This window comes from Apodemus sylvaticus, chromosome 3 (genome assembly GCF_947179515.1).
Source record: "Apodemus sylvaticus chromosome 3, mApoSyl1.1, whole genome shotgun sequence".
Classification (NCBI taxonomy): Eukaryota; Metazoa; Chordata; class Mammalia; order Rodentia; family Muridae; genus Apodemus; species Apodemus sylvaticus.
This window is the reverse complement of record NC_067474.1, coordinates 160,512,990-160,538,117: the sequence shown is the minus strand read 5'-3', so window position 1 is coordinate 160,538,117 and position 25,128 is coordinate 160,512,990. Positions and strand designations below refer to the sequence as shown.

The 25,128-nt window shown below is 38.5% G+C and overlaps 4 protein-coding genes and 1 pseudogene across 28 annotated transcripts in view; 4 read left to right on the top strand and 1 right to left on the bottom strand.

Annotated features, from left to right (window-relative positions):
* LOC127681607 (NACHT, LRR and PYD domains-containing protein 9A-like) lies at positions 1–23,399 on the top strand. Of its 2 annotated transcripts, XM_052178058.1 has the most exons (9): positions 1–271; positions 5,862–7,443; positions 10,121–10,285; positions 11,706–11,870; positions 14,572–14,739; positions 17,625–17,795; positions 20,083–20,253; positions 20,810–20,980; positions 23,249–23,399. In XM_052178058.1, the coding sequence occupies exons 1-9, from the start codon at positions 1–3 to the stop codon at positions 23,397–23,399; spliced, it is 3,015 nt and encodes a 1,004-aa protein (XP_052034018.1). The 2 variants fall into 2 exon arrangements, with proteins under 2 accessions (XP_052034018.1, XP_052034019.1); XM_052178059.1 differs by lacking the exon at positions 10,121–10,285.
* Positions 1–25,128, bottom strand: part of LOC127681600 (oocyte zinc finger protein XlCOF6-like) — a 1,434,619-nt gene that overhangs the window by 597,652 nt on the left and 811,839 nt on the right. The window lies entirely within an intron of this gene.
* LOC127681615 (oocyte zinc finger protein XlCOF6-like) overlaps positions 1–25,128 on the top strand; it is a 988,257-nt gene that overhangs the window by 209,828 nt on the left and 753,301 nt on the right. The window lies entirely within an intron of this gene.
* Positions 1–25,128, top strand: part of LOC127681617 (oocyte zinc finger protein XlCOF6-like) — a 1,149,846-nt gene that overhangs the window by 464,272 nt on the left and 660,446 nt on the right. The window lies entirely within an intron of this gene.
* LOC127679735 (zinc finger protein 665-like) overlaps positions 1–25,128 on the top strand; it is a 350,610-nt pseudogene that overhangs the window by 68,664 nt on the left and 256,818 nt on the right.

Sequence of the window (25,128 nt, the reverse complement as noted above, 5' to 3'; positions counted from 1 at the left end):
ATGATGGAGACATCTGGTTTTGGCTTGCTGCAGTATTTGCAAAAACTCAGTGATGAAGAATTCCAGAGATTTAAAAAGCTTCTCAGGAAAGAGCCAAAAAAATTTAAAGTTAAACCTATCTCCTGGACTAAGATTAAGAACACATCCAAAGAAGATCTGGTAATGCACCTGAACAAACATTATCAGGAAAAGGTATGGAATATTGTGTTGAGCCTGTTTGTACAGGTGAATCGGGAAGACCTCTCTACCATGATTCAGAAAGAAAGGATAGGTAAGTGAATATCGGGAGAAAGGGACACATGAGGAAAGTTAGCCAAGCAGGAGATTGTTTCTTAAAATAATTACATCTCAACAGTAGTTTCCCTCCCCCTGGCCTCCCTGTCTTCCCTCTCTTCTCCCTCACATGTTCCTCCATTTACCTTCAGAAAAGGGCAGTCCTCCAAAGAATATTAACCAAACATGCATTACAAGTGAGAAGAAGACTAGACACAAACACTCACATTGGACTGGATGAGGTAAGCAAGCAGAAGTGTCCCAAGAGCAGATGAGAAAAAAACCTCAATGCTCACTCTTACTGTTCTCATAAAAACACCAAGATAAAACCCATAATGTGAAAGCGATGTCAGTGTTGAGTTGTCCATTAGTTGAGAAAAGTTCTAGAAAACAATGAGTGATACATACAGACCATCCCTTAAATGGGGTAACCTAATGAACATAACCATTACGAAGAAAAGAAAATGTAGGATCCATTAAAACTAGTAAATCAGATAATAATACTGTCTTAGGGTTTTACTGCTGTGAACAGACACCATGACCAATGCAAGTTATATAAAAGACGTTTATTGGGGCTGGCTTATAGGTTCAGAGGTTCAGTCCATTGTCATCAAAGCAGAAGCATGACAGCATCCAGGCAGGCATGGTGCAGGAGGAGCTGAGAGGGTCTACATCATTATCCAAAAGAAGCCAGGAACAGACTGGGCTTGCTCAGGTATCTAGAAGGAAGATTTTCAAACCCATCCCCAGTGTCACACTCCCTCCAACAAGGCCATACCTTCTAATAGTGCCTCTCCCTGGGACAAGCATATACAAACCATCACATTCCCCTCCATGCCCCCCCATAGGCTTGTTTAAACATGAGTCTATTGGGGCCATTACTAAACATAATGCAAAATATATTTAGTCCAACTTCAAAAGTCTCCGTAGTCTATAGCAGTCTCAACAGTGTCCAAAGTTTAAGGTCTCTTCTGAGATTCATCTACTCACTCGAGTGTAATCCCCAAAGCAAGACAGGAAACCAGCTGGACAAACTCCAAACTCTGCATCTCTGAACTCTACATTTTTGTATCCATGTCTGATGCAAAGCAGTCTTCAGATCGTTACTGCCTTTTTCATTTTTGTTGACTACAACAAAGTTCTTTCTCCTGGGCTTGTTCCACTCTCTGTTAGCAACTATCTACTGGCATCCTGTGGCTCTGGCATCTATAATATATTGTGTTCCCCAAGACAACTTCAGTTTCACAGCTTCTTGTTCCAATGTCTGAGACCCGCACATGATCTCCAAAGGGCTGGTGTCATTTCTCCAGCTCTGCCCTCTGTACTACTCTTTAAGTTCAGGTAGATCGCCTTGATTGCAACTGGTGTTCATGGTGATCATCCTATGGTACTGGCATCTCCAATATGCTGGGGTCTTCCACCTCAACTAGGCTTCACCAAAGCCTCTCATAGGCTCTCTACATGGTGCCAAGCTTCAACTCTTTTGCTTGACCCCTTCAGTCCTGGGGTGTCAACAAAACCTGAGGTTACACTTTTCACCAATGGCTTTCCATGGCCTCTCATGGTGCCAAGCCTCAGCTGTTCTTCATGATTCATTCATGCTTTCAAAACCAGTACCACCTGTGTGATTCTTACACATTACCAAGTCCAGACACAGCACAAGGTTCAACCTAGGCTATCTCTGATATATATAGCCTCTTTGTGCTCTCAGAAAGCACTGCCCAGAAGATTTCACCTCAATGATGCTAGTCTCTTCTTAATCACCACTAATTACTTAGCTCTAGCTAACCAGCAAAAATTGTCCCAGTAGTCTCCTTCTCCTCTTGAATATTAAGCCAGAGACATATGGCCAATGTTGCTGAGTTCTGCTGCTTGCAGTAGCTGGAACATGGCCCCTGTGTTCTATGATATTATTACTAGCTTCCTTTTTTCCAACTCTCTCACTGCCTAAGCTTGGCTGACCTGGACCTTGCTCCATAGAATGATTTTGAATTCAGAGATCTGCATGCCTGTCTCCTAAGCACTGGGATTAAAGGTGTGGTCTACCAAACCTGGATTTAAGTTTTTCTTCACCTAGACTTTGCTTTGTTCTAATCAGGCCTTGAACTCAAAGATCTGCTTATCTTTGCCACCTGGTATTTAAGGCTTGTACTACCCCACCTGGACTCAAATTTACCTGGGTGGAATCTTGTTCCCAGGTTGTCACTCCCTTAATACAATTTAATATCATTGAATTCAGCTCCATTGTACTTCCTGGAGTCCCTTTAATAGTCAAGCTGCACACCTGCTACATATGTGCTTGGAGGCCTAGGTCCAACCTGTGTGTGCAATTTGGATGCTGGATGGATGTTTGCATCTGATTGCATCAGCTGGGGTATGGAGCTTCTCAGAAGGCAGCCTGACTAAACTCTTGTATCCTGTACTAGACAACCATAACAGAATATCATGAATACTGTCAGGAATTGATGCTTTCCCATTGAATTATTCTCAAGTAGGGATGGTTATTGGCTGGACATACTTTCAGTCTCTGTTCCATCTTCGTCCATGCATTTGTTGTCCAAACTACCATAACTATGCCATTCTAGCTCCTGCCAATGCTTATTGAATATATAGATAGTTTGAGGTCAATGGACATTCTGGGCTTTACAAGACTCTGCCGCTAAAATCAGAAAAGAAAAAAAAAAACCTAGATTAAAGCAGGACAAATTCGAGCTAATATCAGTTTTTGTTCTCTTTAGGAATACTATACACTAGGCATGCTTACAGGATGGGAGACACTGGGCCAGGGAGCTGGAGCCATTCCTATGAACTTGATGGGACTTCTTTTGTTTTGCTTGGCTACACATACTGATATAATGATATTCTTTTAATAAGCATTAAATTGATTGAATATTTACACCATCTTCATTTTAAAAAGTCATATTCAACACATGGCAAGTTCCACTCAATTAAAAGCTAGGCCATATAAACCCCAGAGCCATAACAACATGAACCATGTAGTAGAGACTATTAGGATGGCTGAGTTATGTGTCTGTCATTAGTGGACCTGTGCAACCTTTTTATCCAATAACAAGCCTTCCCAGCCATAGCAATATTACTGTTTTAGGATGTGCAATTGTGCCTTAGGAAAGTTGTCTTGACTGTGAGAAGCATTATTGGTTTGGGTTTTAGCCCTTACCAGATGACTGAATTACCTCTCTTAGTGACAAATTTTAAAATACAGATGTTATCATATATTGTTGTTTAGAGATACAGAAGTACAGAGTGAGAAAGCAAACACAGAGGGCACAAAAAATTTTCTTAAATTAATCACAGGTTTCACATAATAGAAATAATCTAGACCTTATAGTTTTATATTCAGTAGTGAACCTTAACCCAATCCTGATATGTATTCATCTATCCAAATTTATAGTCACACAAATTCTTAACATATCATTTACAAGCTATTATTAACTTAGTTTTATTATTAATTGTATTTCTGTGTGTGCATAAACACGTGGATGTGTGCCATGAGTGTAGGTTTTTGGCATCAGATCCCCTGGAGATGCAGTTGCAGGAATCTGAGGGCTATTTTGTGTGCATGCTCAGAACTGAATTCAGGTCCTCTGCAAAATCAGTATGCACTTGTATACTGTGAGCTGCTACTCCAACTCATATTGATGTATGTAAATATTAGTGTTGGTATACAACTGAGTGCATAAGGAGGTGAGAGGACAAATTGTTGGATCTGCATGCCAGTCCAGTGTGCCCCATCCATTAAGACATATTGGCAGCCCAACATTCAACATTTTTATAATGTGTGTAGGAAATCTTTTTTAAAAAAAATAAAATAAAAAATAATAGATTTAAAATTCCATGCAAATAACCATTTTCTGTTTGGAAAATATATCTTTTTATTATATGAACAATTTGCTTACACATATCAACATGCACCACATGGAGGCAATGCTTGTGGGGGCCAGAGAAGGCTGAAATCACTGTAGCTGAAACGGACAGATAGTTGTCAGTGGCTTTGTCAGGACTGGGAAATGAACCCAGATACTCTGGAAGAACCATCAATTTCTCTTAACTTACTGAGCTTCTCTAATATGTGAATTACTGCCACAAGTCCCAGTGAATCTCAGGGCAGACAGTAGGCTCTAGCCTTTTAAAATACTGATACTGATAAGAAAATGTCCAAGTGTGGTATTGATCATGTCCTGGTTTTCTGGTACCTTCCTCCATGAATAACCAGAGAAACATTTTCTCTTAATCTCCTTTGTTTGAGGACACTTATCTAGTTACATTAAACAACATATGTAAAACTATGAGATGCAAATGATTTAACCTAGATCAAACTGACACCCTGATCAGGATTGTTACACATAGACTTGAAATCATATAACCACAAAATTTGTTTCATTGTCTTGTTAGCCGAACGAAATCTTGCTTTGACTAAGCATAAATTATAAACATGCTTATAAAATTGAAAAAATTGCTGGGCGGTGGTGGCACACACCTGTAATCCCAGCACTCTGGGAAGCAGAGGCAGGCAGATTTCTGAGTTTGATGCCAGCCTTGTCTACAAAGTGAGTTCCAGGACAACCAGGGCTACACAGAGAAACACTGTCTCAAAAATAAAATAAAATAAAATAAAATAAAATAAAATAAAATAAAATAAAATAAAATAAAATAATAGATTGATTCTTAAATGACTTACTGAAGATAGGAACGTTTTAGACTAGATAGTAACAATCTGAGTTCTACTTCATAAAATTATGTACAAATAAAGTACTTATGGATTTTTCTCCTGGGGAGGTACAAGATCTTTGTAAATTTGAAATGCATTAAATTCTTGGAATTCATGCTTTATAGTAGCTGCTTTTCAGGTATGATTTACAAGTTTGGTCTCAATGCTTTCAAGGCAATATATAAAATATCGCCCTGGATATAGGGAAACCAATGGAGAGTCTACAGTTTGGGGCCCATATTGGGCACCAAGATGATACTGATTAGCTGAGTTCTGTTTCATTGTGAATTAAAGCACATACAAGCAGGAAGAGTTGCAGGGAATGTGAAATCAAATTTTATTGGTGTTATAGACTTGTCAGGTAGAGAAAGAGCCCTGTATATGGGAGACAATTGACTCTAGATGGGGTTTCCACTTTTTCTTTGTTTTAAATACAACTGCCTTCTGAAGAGTTTCTTTCTCTATTGGCCCTAAAATAGTCATATGCCACATTGTGTCATATGTCATAAAATAGCCATAACATTGTGACTTGAGACCCTGCTTCTGTTCACAAGCATGGAAATATTTGTATGCAATAATGTTTTCTATCTATAGGTGTTAGTATAGACAGTACTGGTTGGGTGGTTGGGCATTGGAAAAGAAAAACCTACACCAGGCTCTTGTGAATGGAAATGGGAAGTTATTGCAGAGGAAGTGGTGGGTGGCTCTCCTTTCTTTTTTGCTCACCTCAGAACCCATGGCCTCAGGGCTCATGCAGAGGTATAGATTATTGGTTAGACATGCATTTAAGAAGTACTGTGATTCATTCTTATGAGTATTCTATTTCTAATTCCCTGTATCCTGATTTTATCAATTACAGATAAACAAATAAAATACAAAGAGAATATGAAGAATACATTCCAGCACATATGGACATTGGAGACCAACACTCACATACCTGATAGTAGCTACCACAGAATTATAGAACTCCAGTACAGAGCATTGCAGGACATATTTTATTGGGATTCAGAGCCAATCACTGCAGTTGTATCAGGTCCTAGAGGACAAGGTAAAACTATTTTCTTAAGAAAAGTAATGTTGGATTGGGCAGCAGGAAATTTATTGCAGAACCGATTTTGGTACGTTTTTTTCTTCTCTGTCTTCGCCTTCAACAACACCACAGAGTTAAGCTTAGCTGAGCTTATGTCAAGTAATTTGCCTGAGTCTTCAGGGACACTGGATGACATTTTATCAGATCCAAAAAGAATCTTGTTTATCCTGGATGGATTTAATTATCTGAAATTTGACTTGGAACTCAGGACAAACTTGTCCAATGACTATAGGAAGAAGCTGCCAACAGAAATTGTCTTGAGTAGTTTGCTACAGAAAATAATGCTCCCAGAATGTTCTCTTCTTCTTGAATTGGGAAACACAAGTTTTAGAAAAATTACTCTTTTGCTGCAGTATCCAAGAGAGATATTTATTACAGGATTCACTGAACAGACTATAACATTCTACTGTGTGTCTCAGTTCAAAAACCATAGAGGCATACAAATCTTTGAGAAATTAAAAGGCATTAAACTATTGTTCACTTTATGCAGCATTCCTTTTTGGTGCTGGATGATCTGTCGTTCTTTAAAGTGTCAGTATGACAGTAGAGAGGTAGAAAAACATTATGGTGAAACAGATGGGCTCATCTACACATTATTTATGGTGAGTGCATTTAAAGCAACATATTCCAGGACTACCACTAGAAAGAACAGGATCCGAATAAAGACCCTATGCACCTTGGCTGTAGAGGGAATGTGGAAACAGGTGTATGTGTTTGACTCTGAGGACCTCAGGAGAAATGGGATATCTGAAACAGATAAGGCAGTGTGGCTGAGAATGAATTTTTTCCAGAATCAAGGTAACAACACTGTGTTTTATCATCATTCGCTACAGTGGTATTTTGCTATCCTGTTCTATTTTCTCAAACAAGGCAAAGAGAAACATCACCCAATGATTGGAAGTCTACCTCAACTTCTAGGAGAAATGTATGCTCATAAACAGAACCAATGGTTCCAGGCACAGGTATTATTGTTTGGAATGACCACTGAGAAAGTTGCCTCCTTGCTTGAACCATGCTTTGGCTTTGTATCAACCGAGGAGGTAAGGCAGGAAATCATTGGATACATTAAAAGTCTCAGTCAACAAGAGTGCAATGAAAAACTGGTGAGTACTGGGAAATTGTTTTCCTGTCTACTTGACAACAATGAGGAAAGATTTGTCAGGCAAGTGATGGATCTATTTGAAGAAATTACTGTTGATATTAGTAATGCTGATGATTTGACAGTAGCTCAATACAGTCTACAGCAAGCCTCAAAATTGAAACACCTTCGCCTGCATATACAAAAGAAAGTTTTTTCAGAAATACGTGATCCAGAAGATGGTGACTTAGAAACGTTTAATTTCCGCAAAGAGTGAGTATGCCTCTAAGACTTGTCTATTGTTCTTAACTTCTGCCCTACTATCCAGAGCAGTATTTTATACATGTGTCCATGCTGTATCCAAGCAAATTCATGAAGGCAGAGAAAGATGTGGGTCATCTTTTTTTTTCTCTGCCTTACTCCCTTAGAAGACAGACTCTCACCATCTTTTTTTTTTATTCGATATATTTTTTATTTACATTTCAAATGATTTCCCCTTTTCTAGCCACCCCCACTCCCTGAAAGTCCCGTAAGCCCTCTTCTCTCCCCCTGTCCTACCACCTACCCCTTCCTCCTTCCCCGGTCTGGTTTTGCCGAATACTGCTTCACTGAGTCTTTCCAGAACAAGGGGCCACTCCTCCTTTCTTCTTGTACCTCATTTGATGTGTGGATTATGTTTTGGGTATTCCAGTTTTCTAGGTTAATATCCACTTATTAGTGAGTGCATACCATGCAGACTCTCACCATCTTAACAAGGCAAACTGACCAGAAAGATAGCAGGAGCTACCTTTTTCCAAGTTCTAATGACGGCCTACAGTCTCAAGCAACCATGTCAACCTTTTTATGTCAGTACTATGGACATGAACTCAGATTCTCTTGCTTGCACAGAAGGTATTCTTAAACTCTCAATCCTCTCTCCAGCATGGTAAAGCTCTTATATGTCTGTGCTTGATTGTTTACATGGTGTAATCAGAAAGGCTTTCTATTGAGTCTTGTTACTGCTGTTTGGAGCTGTGTAGCCCTGAGCAGCCATGTCTTGAATTCCTCCATTTATACAAAGAAAAAAATTGTCACATGGCCAGTGTGAGGTGGAAATGTGAGCATCTTCATTGCAGTGCCTGATGCTTTTCCTTTATCCACTGTGTTTAGAGTGTCCTGGCCGTTATGTTGGAAAGGATTTGGGAATTTGTGTCTGTTTTAAGTGGCACTCATATTATGTTGTTGTAATAGTTGACTTGTCTTACATTGAATTTAATCTGCTAGCTCATAACTTGATCAAATTGCATAAATCTTTTACTCAAAAATAGTATTCAGTTCCCTCAGGATTTCCAAACATCTACACAACTTCACATAGAAATCATGTTTTCTCACTAAAAGAGGAGACACTTGAAAACCTAGTGAAATTGGATGCCTTCAACAGTGAATCATAGATAGTAATAGTGAATCCCTAGCAGAGATTCAATTCTAGTTTCTCATTTCAAGCCACATCTCTTTATTATAATTTTTATTCAGTGCATGATTTGTAATTTCATTCCGATTTATAGTGCATTCTTGTTGGATTCTATAGCTTCCATATTACGAAGTGGGTTTCTGGAACAGAAGCTGAGGGATGGATAGGGAAGGGGTGGAAAGAAAGAAGGACCAGGACAATGTTTCACTGATCAAGGCTGGAAACTTTAATGGCGCCAGACCTTTTAACAGTTTGGGCAAACCCATCTCCCCAGACTCCAGGCTGAGTTCCGGTGGAAGTTGTCTAACTTCTCTTGGAGGTCCTCATCTTGACTGCTCCGGCAGCTGGGTGGGTAACCTGCTTAATTCAGGAATTCCTAGACCTGGAGTAACAATGAACTTAACCTTTACTTCGAGCACTCCACCCTAGGTGGACCAGGATCCTGGCTATCTGGGAGAAGTTAACCTTGACCACGGTCAAGTACACTCTTAGCACTCCACCCAAGGATAAAAATTCCTGCTTTAACCTGCTTTCCTATTATGTCCTAACTGCAGATTCCTGCCCAAAGCCAGGGATTGTCCTTGACCAAAGTCAAACTCAAACCATGTGCATGACTGCCCCAATATGGCTCTGTACACATTCTGTTAACTCTCACTTTCTATTCAGTTCTGTTTCCCTTCTACCTGATCATCCAACTTCTTTACAAGATCCTTTCTCACATTAATATCTTTTTGTTCTGCCAGCTATGGACTTTAGGGTTAAAATCAGTTAGTCAGTGGGTTTGGAAATAGCATGTTAGACCTTCATGGACTCACTTGTTAGTATAACACTGAAGGTGACTCTTCTTCTCCAGAAACCAACAGTTCACCTGAGAGAGGTTGATCTATGATGCTCTCCCCACTTTATTTTTGATTGGTATGAAGCACAGTATTTTGCTGGTCAATTAAGGTATCCATAGCTGTTGTCGATAAAGACTGCAATATCTCCAGGCTCAGAAGCTGCCATTTTATGTTTCAGAGTGCTCTCTTATTTTTTCTCCCTGCTCTCCTCTCCTTTCATCTCCTCTGCCTCTCTTTCCCTCCTCTCTCCTCTACTTTTTAAAAAAAGATTTCTTTATTTTGCTTAAATTTTATGAGTGTTTTGCCTGAATATGTCTATGGACCATGTGAGTACAGTGCCTGTGGAGTTCAGAATAGTCCATTAGATCCCCTGGAACTGAAGTTACAGATGGCTGTGTGCTTTCACATGGATTCTGGGACTCAAACCTGGGTCCTATGCAAGAGCATGAAATGCTCTTAAACTCTTAGGCATGCCCTGCTCCACAGATTACTTTATTAATCACTAATCTATGTTGACCCATTTTATCTGTATGAACTTTAGACAGCGCCAGGAGTAACTGCCAGCTTTCAGAGTGGATTGGGACTGATCTGCCTGTTTTAGGAATATCATGAATTGAATTTAGCCATTAGAGAATAATGATGTGTTGTTTTCTCATTGCAGAATTGTAGCTATAACTTGGCCTATGATCTGCAGTTATTTACATAAATTGCATGTATTGGATCTGGACAGTTGTCATTTCAGTAGAAAGGCCATACAGGATCTCTGTAATTCAATGTCTCCATCACCTACAGTGCCTCTGACTCATTTTAAGCTCCAAAGCTTGTTGTAAGTTTGATAGTCACACATCCTTAAATGAATAAAATACATTCCCTTTCTTCCTTGTGTAGAAGATTCATGCATAAGTAAATATAGAATTAAAATCGGAAGTAGTTAATAATATCAAGAGTCACATATTTGAAGGTTTATGTCACACACACACATCTGTTTTATATATATATTTTAATGCCTATACATTTTTGTGTGTGTACACTAAAATAACATTTAACATGCATTGACTATAGTATAGAGACCACAATGAATATAAAAGGTCTATTTTAATTATTTTAAATTGTGAGTATATATGTGTGATTCTGAATTTGGACAGTTGTGAACTTCCCAACAATGGGTACTAGGAACTGTAGTCCTCTGCAACAACCTTATCTGCTCTTAACCGCTAAGTCATGAGAAATCATGGACTGGCATAAGTTTCGCTACAATTTTCTCACCTTGAAATGGAATACCTACAAAAAGAAACATAACCTTATATGTAATTTTCTTAAACTTTACAACCTATTTTATGACCATTATAGATAGTGATGCCTTAAAAAAGTTAGTACTTGATAAGTCCAGTGGTAGTGGCTTAACCTTTAATTCCAGCACTAGGGACACCTAGGGAGGTGGATCTCTCAGTTTAACCCCACCTGTTCTACAGAGTGCTGTAAAGTGAAAACAAACAAGAAAAAAGGGAAAAACATTAGTACTTAAGGAGAAATAGGCCATTCCCTTTGGATATATAGCTGGGAATATTAATAAAAACTTAAGTATTTGTATTATACATAAAATATAATTCTGGTTTGCTTTCTGAGTCTATGACAAACACTATGACCAAAGGCTGCCTTAGGGAGGAAAATTCTTACTTTTTTTTAACCACTTCTTGGTCATAATGTATCACCAAGGGTAGGTAGGGCAGGAACTTGAAAGCAGGACCTTAAACAGAAATAATAAAGGAATGATGTTTTCTGGCTTGCTTCCCCATGATCACCCTCCAGAACCTTTCTTATTCAGATTAGACTTACTTTTCAAGGGTTAATGCCTCTCAAAGATGCATTTCTCCACTGATTAACAATCAATAAAATGCCCAATAGTCATGCCAATCTGATGGAGGCAATTCCTCCATTCAGGTTCCCTTTACCAAATTCATTAAAGTTGCTACCTTATTTAGCCATGGCAAGTCAATGTAGAGGTTAATATGAAGATAACCATGAATATCCTTACAATTTCTAGGATTACAGAGATGTGGGTGAGTGTGGGAAATGGAATGAAAGGGAAAGATCTGAGTAGCTTGATCCTTAGTGCTTGTCTGGTCTGTAGAGATAACCAGGATGCCCACACAACCACAGTATGTATGACAAAGTCTGAGAAAGGACTGTCTAAGTTGGTGTCCCACACATCTTGATATAATATGGCACTTGGTTTTATTTTGCAGGTGCTCCTTCATGACTAACTTTGGAGATGGTTCATTATTTCGCACTCTTCTTCAGCTACCTCACCTGAAACACCTGAACCTGTATGGCACTAATCTCTCTAATCATGTGGTTGAGATGCTGTGCTCAGCTCTGAAATGTTCAACATGCAAAATGGAGGAGCTATTGTAAGTAAATGACCTTTCCACACTCAGTAGTTTCCTTAGAATGACTTTGAAAAATCACTCTGAAGACTGAATGTTGACAGTTATTTTTAGCACATACTGTATAAGGTGACTTTCATTTTGACTATTCCATTTTCTTTTTGTTTGCATGCATGCATGTACACCTGTACACAGGTGCCTTCAAAAGCCAGAAAAAGCCGTTATATCTCCTGGAGCCGGAATTATATGCAATCATATAATTTTTTGTGTGGGTGCCTGGAATTTAACTCTAGTCCTCTGTTGAAGCAGCAAGTGGTAGCTGCTGATCCCTATCTCCAGCTCCCCATTAGGACATTTTCAGCCATGTTTATAATACACACCTATCAAATTTGTTTATATTCTGTTGGTTCCCATTTCTTTCTATTTTTTCCCTTTTTGATAGCTTATTTTTTCTAATGTCTGGAATACCAACATAATAGTATATATGGATCTTATTATATGTATTTAGTTAGTGTGTGAGATAGGACCATCATAGAAAACAGAGGTCAACTTGTTGAGGTGCTTGGTAAAAACTTATCAGCATAGAAACAATCCATAAAAGAACCCAGGTATCCCTCAACAGAAGAGTGGATGCAAAAAATGTGGTATATATATACAATGGAGTACTATTCAGCCATTAGAAACAATGAATTCATGAAATTCTTAGGCAAATGAATGGAGCTGGAGAACATCATACTAAGTGAGGTAACCCAGACTCAAAAGATGAATCATGGTATGTACTCACTAATAACTGGATATTAACCTAGAAAACAGGAATACCCAAAACATAATCCACACATCAAATGAGGTACACAAAGAACAGAGGAGTGGTCCCTTGTTCTGGAAAGACTCAGTGAAGCAGTATAGAGCAAAATCAGAACAGGGAAGTGGGAAGGGTTGGGTGAGAAAACAGGGGGAGGGAAGGGGACTGATGGGACTTTCGGGGAGTGGGTGTCCAGAAAAGGGGAAATCATTTGAAATGTAAATAAAAAACATATCAATAAATTAAAAAAAGAAACAATCCATGAATAAAACTTTCACATGGTTCTTGATGGGAGGCTAGAGAAGAAAGGTAAGAGGCAGCTATGTAACTGGGCTATGTAGAAGTGGCACGAGAATGCAGAGAAGTTTGTAGGGTACTGATGATCTGTTATTTGTGATTGACATAACTCAGTCGTGTGTTTAACACCATTAACATTTGTGATATGATGGCTTATGTTAGGCAATATGCAGTTTTGTATTCACCATTACAGTTATGTGAAAAATATTACAAACTTTTGTATTTTCTTGAGTGCTTAGTGATGGTAGCAGAAATATTTCCTCTGTTTGGCCTGTTGCCTTGATTCCAGACATGAAGGTTCCTACATTTTCTAGGTGATGTGATCAACTCTAATTCTAATGAGGTGATTTTTGGTGGGCTACTGAATGGCCAGGTCCATAAGACCAGAGCTAGCACCATGTTCTGTAATTATCATTCTCCTTGCCTGTCCTCCATGTGTTCAATTTGGAGTGATCCAATCATGCTTACATGGTAAAGCATCCATTAAAAAAGACCCAAATTTCAGAGTTTTCATCCTGCTTAGCATAACTGTCAACATGACCTGAAGAAAATTCCTTTGATTCAGTAATTATCTATCAGGATGATATGTTCGGAATATTACTAAGGAATTAGTTGACATAAGAGTGTCCCGTGTACTTGGTCTAGGCATGGTTCACTGAGCAGGTACTTCTGGTCTAGTAAGAAGTCTAGCTAGTTAATCACAATCCAGCAAACAGGTCCGTCATGATTCTTGAGTCCAGCTTCCTCTGCTGATTCTTTCAATAATGCTGTGACCTGGAACTATCAGCCCAACCATTTCCTGTTGGCTTTGGTGAGAGTGTTTTATCATGGTGATAGAATGAAATTAGAAGAGCAGTATTCAAATTTGGGAAATATATCCTTATGGAGCACACTACATCAATGAGGCAAAGGTTCTTGTACTTGACATCCTTCTAGATCTTTTCCATGCACATGTCCTCTGAGTGTTTCTATTATCCTTATCATACCTTTTGGATATACTAAACTAGCATGTGACAAAACAACATTCAAGCTTCAAGACAGCCTCTGAAATTTAAATATAAGGAGAAGGATAAAAGAATGTCAACCTGTAGCTGGTTGGTTTAAACAACAGGTTATATACAATGGACTTTATAGCTGATAACCTAAAATCTAGAAGACAAGGTAACTGGGAGAGACCTGAGAACTAAATGTGTGTGTGTGTGTGTGTGTGTGTGTGTGTGTGTGTGTAAATGTTAACAGTAATTAGACTTATAGGGTTGCAGGTCATATTTTAGTGTGAGGTCTATATGTGCACTAAAGACATGACTTTTATCTACTAATTTGAGTAATGCTCTATCTTTCTTTGTTAGGTGTTGTGACAACCAATATCAATAAACATTTTCAAATGGATCTTAGAAAGTAAAAGTCACCCATAGCTGAAAACCACTGCCTTGAACTCTTTCCCAATCAGTAGAACTCTATGAATTGACTATGATAGCTAAGCAATTTTGCTTATAAATTAAATAAAACTATAATATGTCTGGACTGGTATTAGATTCCGGGGCATTCGTCTAATCAATAGACAGTCTTAATGTAGATCACCTAAAGACTTTATTCCTAACCTGTGACATGTTTTCTCACATGTAGGTTGGGAAAATGTGACATCTCAAGTGAGGCATGTGGCATAATTGCTACTGCCCTTATCAACTCTAAGGTGAAACATCTCTCATTGGTTGCAAATCCCTTGAAGAACAAAGGAGTTATGTCACTGTGTGAAATGCTGAAGAACCCAAACTGTGTCCTGGAGTCACTGATGTGAGTTATTCTGGGATAGCATGCCCTGGAGGTCTTGCAGAATGCTACACATTCGTCTGAGGATCATAGAGGTAGTCACATGCCCATTAAGGAATATGGGAGAGCTTGCAGAATGTCATTAGACTTAGTCACTTTCTATGTCTCAGATGCCATAACAGTAAGTAAAACAAATGCAAGCAGAGATACCATGAAACTGAGTTCAGACAAGCCAAAGCTTCTTCTGAAACTTCTTTTACATAATTTTAGTTTTAGGAATGTAATTATCATGAATAAAGATGCAGCACTGGGAACGAGATTGTTTACTAGGCCAGAAGAGAATTACATAAAAAAAGAAAAAAGATTAGTTTCTAAGGCAAGAGCTACCTACATCTTACTTAAGGCACTATAATCTGTCTCATGCCAAGAGATTGAGGTTGATTTCTCATGGGAGAAGTCTGCCAGACTACCGCTGTACTAGTGAAGCCACACTAGATAACTTACTATTCCATCAAAGGCCTTAAGATTGAGAATGTGCTCAAAGGCAACTTGGTTTGTGGAAGAGGAAGAGTATAGAGACACACAGATTATTATGTCCTCCGTGATCATGTATTCAATCAGTAATGCGTACCTGTGGAGCTTACAGATATGAGCATGCATATAAAATGTAGCAACATTGAATATTGAACATTATAGAGATACCTGTTTAATCAAAGAAAACTAGTTCAGATTAAGCATCCCTTATGTAGACTGCTTATGAAGAGACCAGAAGTGTTTAAATTTCTTTTAGAATATTTGCATATTATAAGTCTGGGTAATGGTCACCAAGATCAACCATGAAATTTATTTGCATGCTGTGTAAAATTGGCACACCTGGCTTGGGGCTAGTTTTACACATTATTTTCAGTGCCTTTGTGTTTGATCTGATCTGTATACATGAGCACAGTTGTGGTATTTTCTTATTGTGGCTTTGTGTGATTTTTTTAAATCCTTTTATATTTTGGAGAATCACAAACTTATACTTTTATTTAGGGATGCTTAATATGCAAATTAAATTAAATCTTTAAAAATGTATTAATTTTATGTATATGTATGTGCATTTGCATAAGTTTATGTGTATCATGTGCATGAGCCTGCAGAAGTCAAAGGCAGTCATTAGTCTCTTAGAATTGTAATTATCAGAGACTATGAGCACCATATAAGTGCTGTGTGGGAACTTGGAACTGAACCCTGAGCCTTTGCAAGATCAGAAAATGATTATAAATGTTGAGCCAACTTTCCAGTCCTTAAATGAAGCTTGTAAAAGAAAGGAAGAAAAATGCTCTATTAAAAAGTTAATGGATATTTCAAAAGATAGGAAAATATTACATTAAAAGACAAAATTATTTGACCAATTAGCATTTGATATTATGTAGTAGATTAAATTAAACTGTACTTGGTGACTAGTAATTATAAAGAACTACCTTGATCATGAATTGCCTTAAATATTAGTCTTTCAAATACTAGTCTTTAACCCATACAAGTACCAATATTAGGAAAACTATTTAAAATAATAATATTTGTCTGGAATAATAGCTAAGCTTGTAAAAACACCTGGCCAGTCAAACATCATGACCTGAATTTGATCACCAGAACAGATGCAGAAGAGCTAGGTCTAGTGATACACTAAAGTACTGAGACAGCAGGATGGATCCCTGGGGCTTGCTGGAAACTAGCCAAATCTAATAAATGAGTTGCAGGCAAGTTTGAAAAGCTAACTCAAAGGAGATTCTTTCTGTTCCAGAGTATGGCATCTGAGCTATCCTCTGATCTCCACAGACATGTGTACCTGCACAGAGAAAGACACACACACACACACACACAGAGAGAGAGAGAGAGAGAGAGAGAGAGAGAGAGAGAAAGAGAGAGAGAGAGAGAGAGAGAGAGCTGAGAGACAGAAAGAGAGAGAGACCTGACTGACAAGAGAGATGAGAGAGACCAAAAAGAAATAATGAAAAATCTTAATGGAAGCACTAGAACACAGAGGAAGAGAGGGAGAGAGGGGGAAAAAGAGGGGAGAGAGGGAGAAGAGAGAGGGAAGGAGAGACAGACAGAGGGGAAGAGAGTATGGGAGACAGGGAGAAAGGTAGCGAGGTAGGAAGAGATAGTGAGAAACAGAACTTGCAAACAGAGAGGCCAGAAGACAACTTGTGGGAGTTGGTTATTTGCTTCCATTTGTGTGGGAATTCACTCAGGTTCTTGTGGCCCTCTCTTTTGCTAGAGGCTGTTGGCCATGAGCCTGAGAGAGAAAGGGGTCAGAGGTGGAGAGCACAGTTCAGATGGCCATAAATATGGACAGAATGACCGACAGAGACTGCTATAGCAAGACAAGTCTAGATTATTGTTTCATGGATAGGGCACAGAAGGGATTTTTAGGGGTACAGGTGAAAATGACGAATTGGTCATGCCATCAAGGGAGCAGTAGGGACTGATTGATTATAGTACATGACCTACTTATCATTCTGTTAGTATGATGGGCAGAATGGGATGCATGTGCTGAGCTATACCATGGCAGAGAGCTCTGTACACTGTCACTTTTTAGACAAGGGCACACAAGACTGGTCATCTGTGTTTAGGGACATACTCTTGAATAAGACATGTAGGGAGAAGGAAGCCCCAGTATAAAACTGAGTCCCCCATTTGGTGCCAAACTCTGAAAACCACCCACTCCTGGGGGACTGCTTCCTTATAGCAAGGTTCCCCCAGAAGGTCCTCACATTTGGTAGCAAGGTTATTTAGCCATCTCCCCAGATCATTTAAATTTTTTTTCATACAAAATAGACCTTCAGTATAGGAAGAACATGAAAGACTGAGCAGTCATGTGAATGTGGCAACAGTATATGAGTTGCTGACATTTAATCCTCTTTCAGGTTGTCTTACTGCTGTCTCACATTCATTGCCTGTGGCAGTCTCTATGAAGCCCTTTTGAGCAACAAACACCTCTCTCTGCTTGATCTGGAGTCAAATTTCCTGGAAGACACTGGAGTGAACCTTCTGTGTGAAGCTTTGAAAGATCCAAACTGCACCCTTGAGGAGTTATGGTAGGACTGTGTTTTCATTCATTGCTGGGGCTATTTCAGATGTTGGCATTCAGAAAAAAGAAGGGAAGAATTGTCAGAATGTCATTGCCACTTCAGAAATTGTCTTAAGCCTACGACCCATGATAACTATCTTAAGACAAGGAGCTCTGTATCATTGGGTTTTGAGGATGAGTCCCCGGAGACAACTGGTTCATCACATGGCAAAATGTTTACACTCTATCAAGGATTAAGAGATGAATCAGTGATTGAGGGCCCTTGTAAGAGAGTCTGCAGTCCAGTACCCATGTTTGATAGTTCACAATCACCTGTAATAATACCATCAAGGGAACATATGTCCTTTCCTGGTCTTCATGGGTACCATCCTCCCCCCCCTACATACACAACATGTTCATGTACACTCAATTGGGCACTTGCACACTGACACAATTGTAAAAGAAGGTATATCTATGAACCATGATATCAGGCTATCTCCATATATTGTAAAAACTAGCTTATACCCTGATCTTGGGGTTCTAGGGTTTGTAACTCTGTAACTGAAATCTGTTTATGAGCCACCCAGTCTAATGTTTCATTAAAACAGGCCAAACAGATTAAGACACCATAGAGAATGATGTTTCCTTGAGAAAACAAGGCAGTGATTATTCCATCTGATCCTCCTGGGATGCTCAATGGCTTGCTGACTGTAGTCTCTATCAAGGGAGCTGTTAGAACAAGGGCTGTATTGTATGCTGCTCCTGAGTTGGAACTTGGTAGAATAAAGGGGATAATAGTGGCAGTGCACACAAGGGCAGGGGATTTTTCTTACACCTCTCTTGTTAAGAAGGTTAAGTATAGTCCTCATCTAACAGAATTGCAGTGATGGGCATGTATGTATATCAGGCACAAAGATACTGTGCTTATGTGCAAACATCAGTTTCTAAATCTTTACACTATTGCTATTTTGTTGCGACTGTCCTGTGATTTGTAGAGGTTTGCAGTAGCATGCCTATATCACTAGATGCCAGTAGACCCTCTTGCCTAGGGTGGCAAACCAAAATACATCAAGATGCTATATGCATTCCCCTGGTGGGTAAAATTCATGACTCTCTGCATGTGTTTTGTGTCTATTTTCATATCTATCTGCCTCTCATATCCACCCATTATCTGTCATCTATGTAGTTAACATGTCTCCCTTGTCTATCATTTAAAAATGTATTGTCTTTACTTACATATCATCAACCTCTTCCTATATTCATTTGCAAATCACTTTCTATCTTAATTTATATATCTACTAATTTCTATATGTTGATTATCTAACAGAAATCTGCCTAACTTCCATTATTAACATCTATGAATTCTCCATTCTTCACCTATATTATAACAACTATCTTCCTTTTGTCTCTTAACATCTCTATTATTTATGGTGCCATGGGGAACTATGAACATGAGGCTCGGGAAGGGTTTGAGGACATTTCATATTAATTATTGGGAAAAGTTTTCAGCACATTAATCTGAAATCAGTGATAAGATAACTGAACTGACTTTTTAAGGCATATGTATTATAACTGAGGGAATGAGAGTAGGTACACCACAGAAGGAGATCAAAGAAGAAGAACTGGGGTGAGCCTATATTCATCAGAGGATCCCAGATGGAGAAGTATCATCAGCATTTCAGAATTGTGGTCTCTACAAATAAGCCAAGCTGCTAAGATGGAATCTCATGGACTGGGAATGTAGCTCAGTTCCTAGACTGCTTACTTTGCATACAGAGTTCTGAATTTGATTCTCCAGCAAAGGCTTAAATAAAAGCTATGGTAGCTATGTTCCTATAATCTCAGCACTGAGAGATAGATGTAGGGTGGTCAGAAGTTCAAAGTCATCTCAGCTATGGGAAGCCAGACTAGGTTACATGAGATTCTCTAAAAAAATAAAATAAAAATAAAAAAGAAATGTGATCAATGAATGGCTGCTGGGAGAGGGGGAATTAATCTCCACCAGGGGAAGCTCTGACCTAGGCTGTCCAATCTCCTGAATATATATACATACAAGCAAACCTAAATATATTTATTAGGTTGCATATACATGGGCATACATTCATGCACAAACATATATCATATAAACACATGTAGCAAGAATAATTAAAGAAGATATTGTTAATTTGGAAGGGGGAACTGGGAGGAATTGGAGAGAGATGGAGTGATATAGATGGTTGGAGATGCAGTACTCATATGAAGTTCTAAAAATAAAATTAAGAATGCATCGCAACAAAAGAATAGGAGAGAAAGTATTTACATGTATATTTTTCCAGGTTGTCTGGTTGCTATTTAACTTCAGAGTGCTGTGAAGCGATCTCTACTATCTTTACTTGCAATAAAAATCTAAAGACCCTGAAACTTGGAAACAATAACATACAAGATATTGGTGTCAAACAGTTATGTGAAGCTCTGTGTCATCCAAACTGTAATTTGCAATGTCTTGGGTGAGTTTCTGCTAACTCTCATGTTTGGGAGGCTCACAACTTGATAAGAAAATGCTAGAGTGTTAATAAATTTAAGAAGTCCAACTATCATAGGCTCATAAGTATTGAAGAAATGCATAGGTCTTGTACAGCTGCTGTGAGAGTGAATGCTATACTCCTGTCATGTCTTACCCCACCACAATATCTGGTAGTTTTTCTGCCACTTCTTCTGTTATATTCCCTGGGTGTTGGAGGGGGACAGAATGATATCAATGCCTCATTTGTGCCTTCATACACTGTACACTCTCTGAACTTTGACTAGCTCTGTGTCTATATTATCCAGTCCATGGCAAAAGGAAATTTCTTTGAGGCATGAGAACTAAACTAATATATAGAAATAATGCTAAGCATTTAGAACAATGTTTTTTAACTTGTGGCCCTCAAACCCTTTTGATTGGCAAAAAGGATTTGCTCAGTGTTGGAAGTGTGGACATTTGGGACTGGGTAGGTCTTTACTCAGAAGCCTGGAACTGGCACTGAACCGCACATTCTATTTCTGGCATGCTTCTGCTCATAGGTTAGACATGTGTGAGTTTACCAGTGACTGTTGTGAAGACCTGGCCTTGGCTCTCACCACCTGCAACACATTGAAGAGCTTAAATCTAGACTGGAATCTCTTGGAACATTCTGGGCTGGAGGTGCTCTGTGATGCTTTGAATCACAAAGACTGTAACCTGAAGATGCTTGGGTGCGTACACACTGTCTCCCATGGTTAGAAATGGCTTCAAACAAGCTCTTCTGTGTCAGTGTTCACAAGCTCTGCCCCACTGAGGCTGGGCTGAGAAGTTCTCAGGTGAGGTCCCACTGCTGCACTGTAGAACATTTAACGCTGTCTTTGTTTCTATCCATTCATGAGTACTATTCTTTGGTGGTGATTACTCCAAATATCATCAGTCATGTTTCTAAAACAAACAAACAAAACAAAAAACAAAAGCTTTGGTTTATTTTTAAAAGTTGCCATGGAGCTCTAAAGTATGAACTCACAAAAATTGTAGAAAATGAGTGGACCTAGAAGTACAGCAACCCGAAATAAATAAACTACAGGTTTTTGCTCATAAACACATCCTACTCTACAACATACATGCGCACGCACACAAACATGCATAAACATCCCCCCCCACACACACACGCATCCACACACACACACATGGGTATAATATACAGGACATAAAAGAAAAAAGATGAATTTTTATAAATATGCTTACATATATAGTACCCTTTGTGTTATTCAGTAAATATTCTCAAAAGATATAACATATTTTCAATGCCAAATTATTTTTTAAAAGTTTTTTCTTTACATGGGTTACTATTTTGTCACTCCTGCATCCTGGCAATTTCATTCCTGGATTAGTGCTCTGAAGACTAATGTTCAAGCAAGGGTGAGGGAAGAGCTAGGATGTTAGCATGGTAAGAATGCGACAATTAGGGCAGAACTGACCAAAGGAGAAGGTGGAGAGTCAGGAGGGAAAATTGAGCAAGAGATCTAAAAGAGCATAGCAAATCAGGGTGAATGCTTTGTGTAACTAAAGGTGAGGAAACACATGCTTATAGTCACCAAACAAGGAAGAAAAAGAGGGCAGGAGAAACTCGAGGAAGTCCACTGTACTTTCAGAGAGAGATGTGTTCCAATTTTTATTTGTAAAATTCAGGGGGATGAATGACAAAATATCTAAAGGAAATTTTTCAAGAAAGAAAATGTAATTAATTATGTTGAGAATTGATTTCTTTTAAGACATTGTTTGCCAAAAAAATGTCAAAATCAAATCACATGTCTGTGATCATTTACTCCCAGGCAATATTGAAGAAGGCATAGAAAGATGGTGAAAGGTGGGGATCACTTATAAAGCAGCACCTGCTAGACTCAGTAAGGTAGACATACTCATGAATAGACAATAGCTGATTCCACAAGACCTGCGTAAAATCAAGCCAGTCAACATTCCAAAGATAGAGGAGATTTTCCTGAGGCCTTATCCCTAGATGAAGAATTGCTTATATTTGGTCTTCAAGGGGAAGGAGTGTCAGTTTCTTCAGGGATATGGCTCCTGCTAGGTTGTATATTCTCCAGAGGATGGACCTAAAAGCATACTTTTATGGGCATCTCTAGTTAAATTCACTGAACTTCTGGGCAGGAAAAGGATCTGAAATTTAGAGAGGGATGTGGAAGGGGCAGAGAGGGGAATGGGGTTAGGATATGATCAAAACACATGTACACATAAGAAATTCTCAAAGAATAAACACATTGATTTTAAAATATGGGTTTAATGATAATAAGCATTTGGCAATGCATAGTGTCTGTGAAATCAATATTGTTTTTGTTAGGTAAGTTTAGTGATGATGGAGTAGCAGAGAGAACAGGTGAGCTAAGGTATAGGATATGCAGTAAGTGTCTCACAGAAAGTGAGTAGGGATGCAAAGGGACCAGACTTAATATGAATAATAATATTAGTGACTATGACAGGATTTACACCACTGTTCATAAGTTTAAGAAAAGATGACATTATTTAAAGTTATAATGCATGAATATGGTTAGGCACTTAAATAGTGAATGGGGGAAACCAGCCATTTTTACTTCAACATTGTTTAATTTTTAACACCTTGATACATACGTATGGACACTATATATATAGATATGAATGAAACGGTCTCTTCTCTCTGTTAAAGAATCACACTTTCTCTCCCATCTCAGTTCATTCATTCCTAGGGATGGATGACAGAGAGATAGTCATTCGTATAAAGAGATGCAAATGATGGTTAACAAAACGTGGGGTGCTGACATGGCTCAGTGAGTGTAGGCACTTGCTGCCACACCTGACAACACAAAATCCCCATGGTAGAAGAGGGGGGATAGACTTCCAGGAATAGTCCTCTGACATTCATATATTTGCAGAAACATTCATCTGTATAAAAAATTAGATTTTTAAATTTAGTAAACAGAATTTTCTATTTTTAACCCCAGGCTGGACAAATCTTTATTTCCTGAGAAATCACAGACATTACTGCAAGCTGTGGAAAAGGAAAATAAAAATCTGAATGTTGTGCATTTTCCCTGGATTGAAGAGGAATGCCAGAAGAGGGGTGTTCGTCTGGTATGGAACAGCACAAATTGATCTTGTGAAGAAGACTTATTCTTTGTTATGTTTCTCCCATATATCCTGTCCCAAGTTGCACACCGTGGTACTGGTAGCTGTTTCCAGAGATGTTCTTCCACGTTGTCCCACCACCACCCATCTTTGCATCTCCCCTTACCACTTTGAAATATTTAGATAATAAACACATTCAATAAACACTAAGCTTGTTTGAAAGCATGAATGTTTCGTCAATGTCTTAAAGTATGGGAATTTGAAACTTAAGGGACACTGATCCTTTTACAAACATCATTTCCAACCAGAAGTGTAATGTGTCTTCAGTTGATGTAATTCTCAGAGCTGCAAACATTCACCTGAACTTCCTGTGTGTAGTTCATTCCATGATCCTAAAAGACAGGAACATCATGATGCAGAAAAGTGGGAAGTGGAAAGACAATGTCTAGAATTCCCAAAGTGTTAAAATAAGGATCTGTAATTTTGGAGAAAATGATCTCAAAAAATATTTTTTCTAAGTTCCAGGGATCAGACCTAGGACTCACTCTTGAGTCTGGAAAGATAAGAGTGCTTAAAGTGCCCCTTGCTCTTCAGAAGACCATAGTTCAAGCCCCCGCATTATTCTGTGTACCTCCAGGCTCCCTGTAACTCCTGCCCTAGTGTATCTGAAGTGGACTGTGTGCCTAGCCTCCACAGGCACATACATGTATGGACCCACAGAGATTACACATATATACACAAAATTTTAAAACTTAACATTTTACATATTAACTATTAGTTAGTATTGCAATTGCTATAAGTTACTGCCAATTCAGAGAGTCCTGAGTAACAAGTCATCAGTGGAGAAAAAAGCAAGGCTCTAAAAACAGGAGGGAGTGGGTGTATGGAAACACATACTGTCATGTGCCAGTCACATGGAATTATCAATTTATTAAAACCATGGGTTCTCACCCAAATCCTGCCTCAGAACATACATGAAACACAAGGATAGGCTGAAAGAATTAATAACAAGAGAAGAGACAGAGAATGAAGAGATGGTAACTGGGCAAGCATTTCATATGCAAAGGCCACTCACTTGAAAGTGCAAGCAATAGGGGATTTAGATGTCACACATCTAAATTATAGTTGATTATTGTTGCAAATAGTAATATTGGCAACAGCAAAGAAAACAGAAAATGTGATTACTCTATCAGGATTTTTCTTGATAAATATTCAAATAAACATAATGTGCATAAAAAGAGGATAATCCATAGTTCAAGTGAGAGAAAATATACTGACAGGAATTCATACACAACAGAATTTCGAGAGGCATAGAAAAAATATCCTCTCATAAATTTATAAAATGTAGAACTCATTTGATGAAAGCATCAAGGGGGTAAAAAACCATGGGCATAGGAATGCATAAATTTTCAGGGAATAATCAGGACATTTTTTCAAAGCATGACACTTTATGATTCGTGTCTGTGACATACAGGCTGAGTATTGTCATTTCTATGAGGAACAGAACATAAATTCCTGCTCCAGTGATAGATGCTGGGCTTTAGGTTCAATAATAAATTCATGAAATGGTGTCTAGCCTGGAATTATTTTGTCTAGGTGTATAATGGGAAAAGTACATCTTCCATTTTATGGATACTGAACAAGAGCTCATTCAAGAATGCAAAGAATAAACCATGGTTTTGCATACTTTCTCAATGAAGTCATCATGAACACTAGGGCTTCTACTTTAAAACTTGGAACTGATATTTATTCAAAT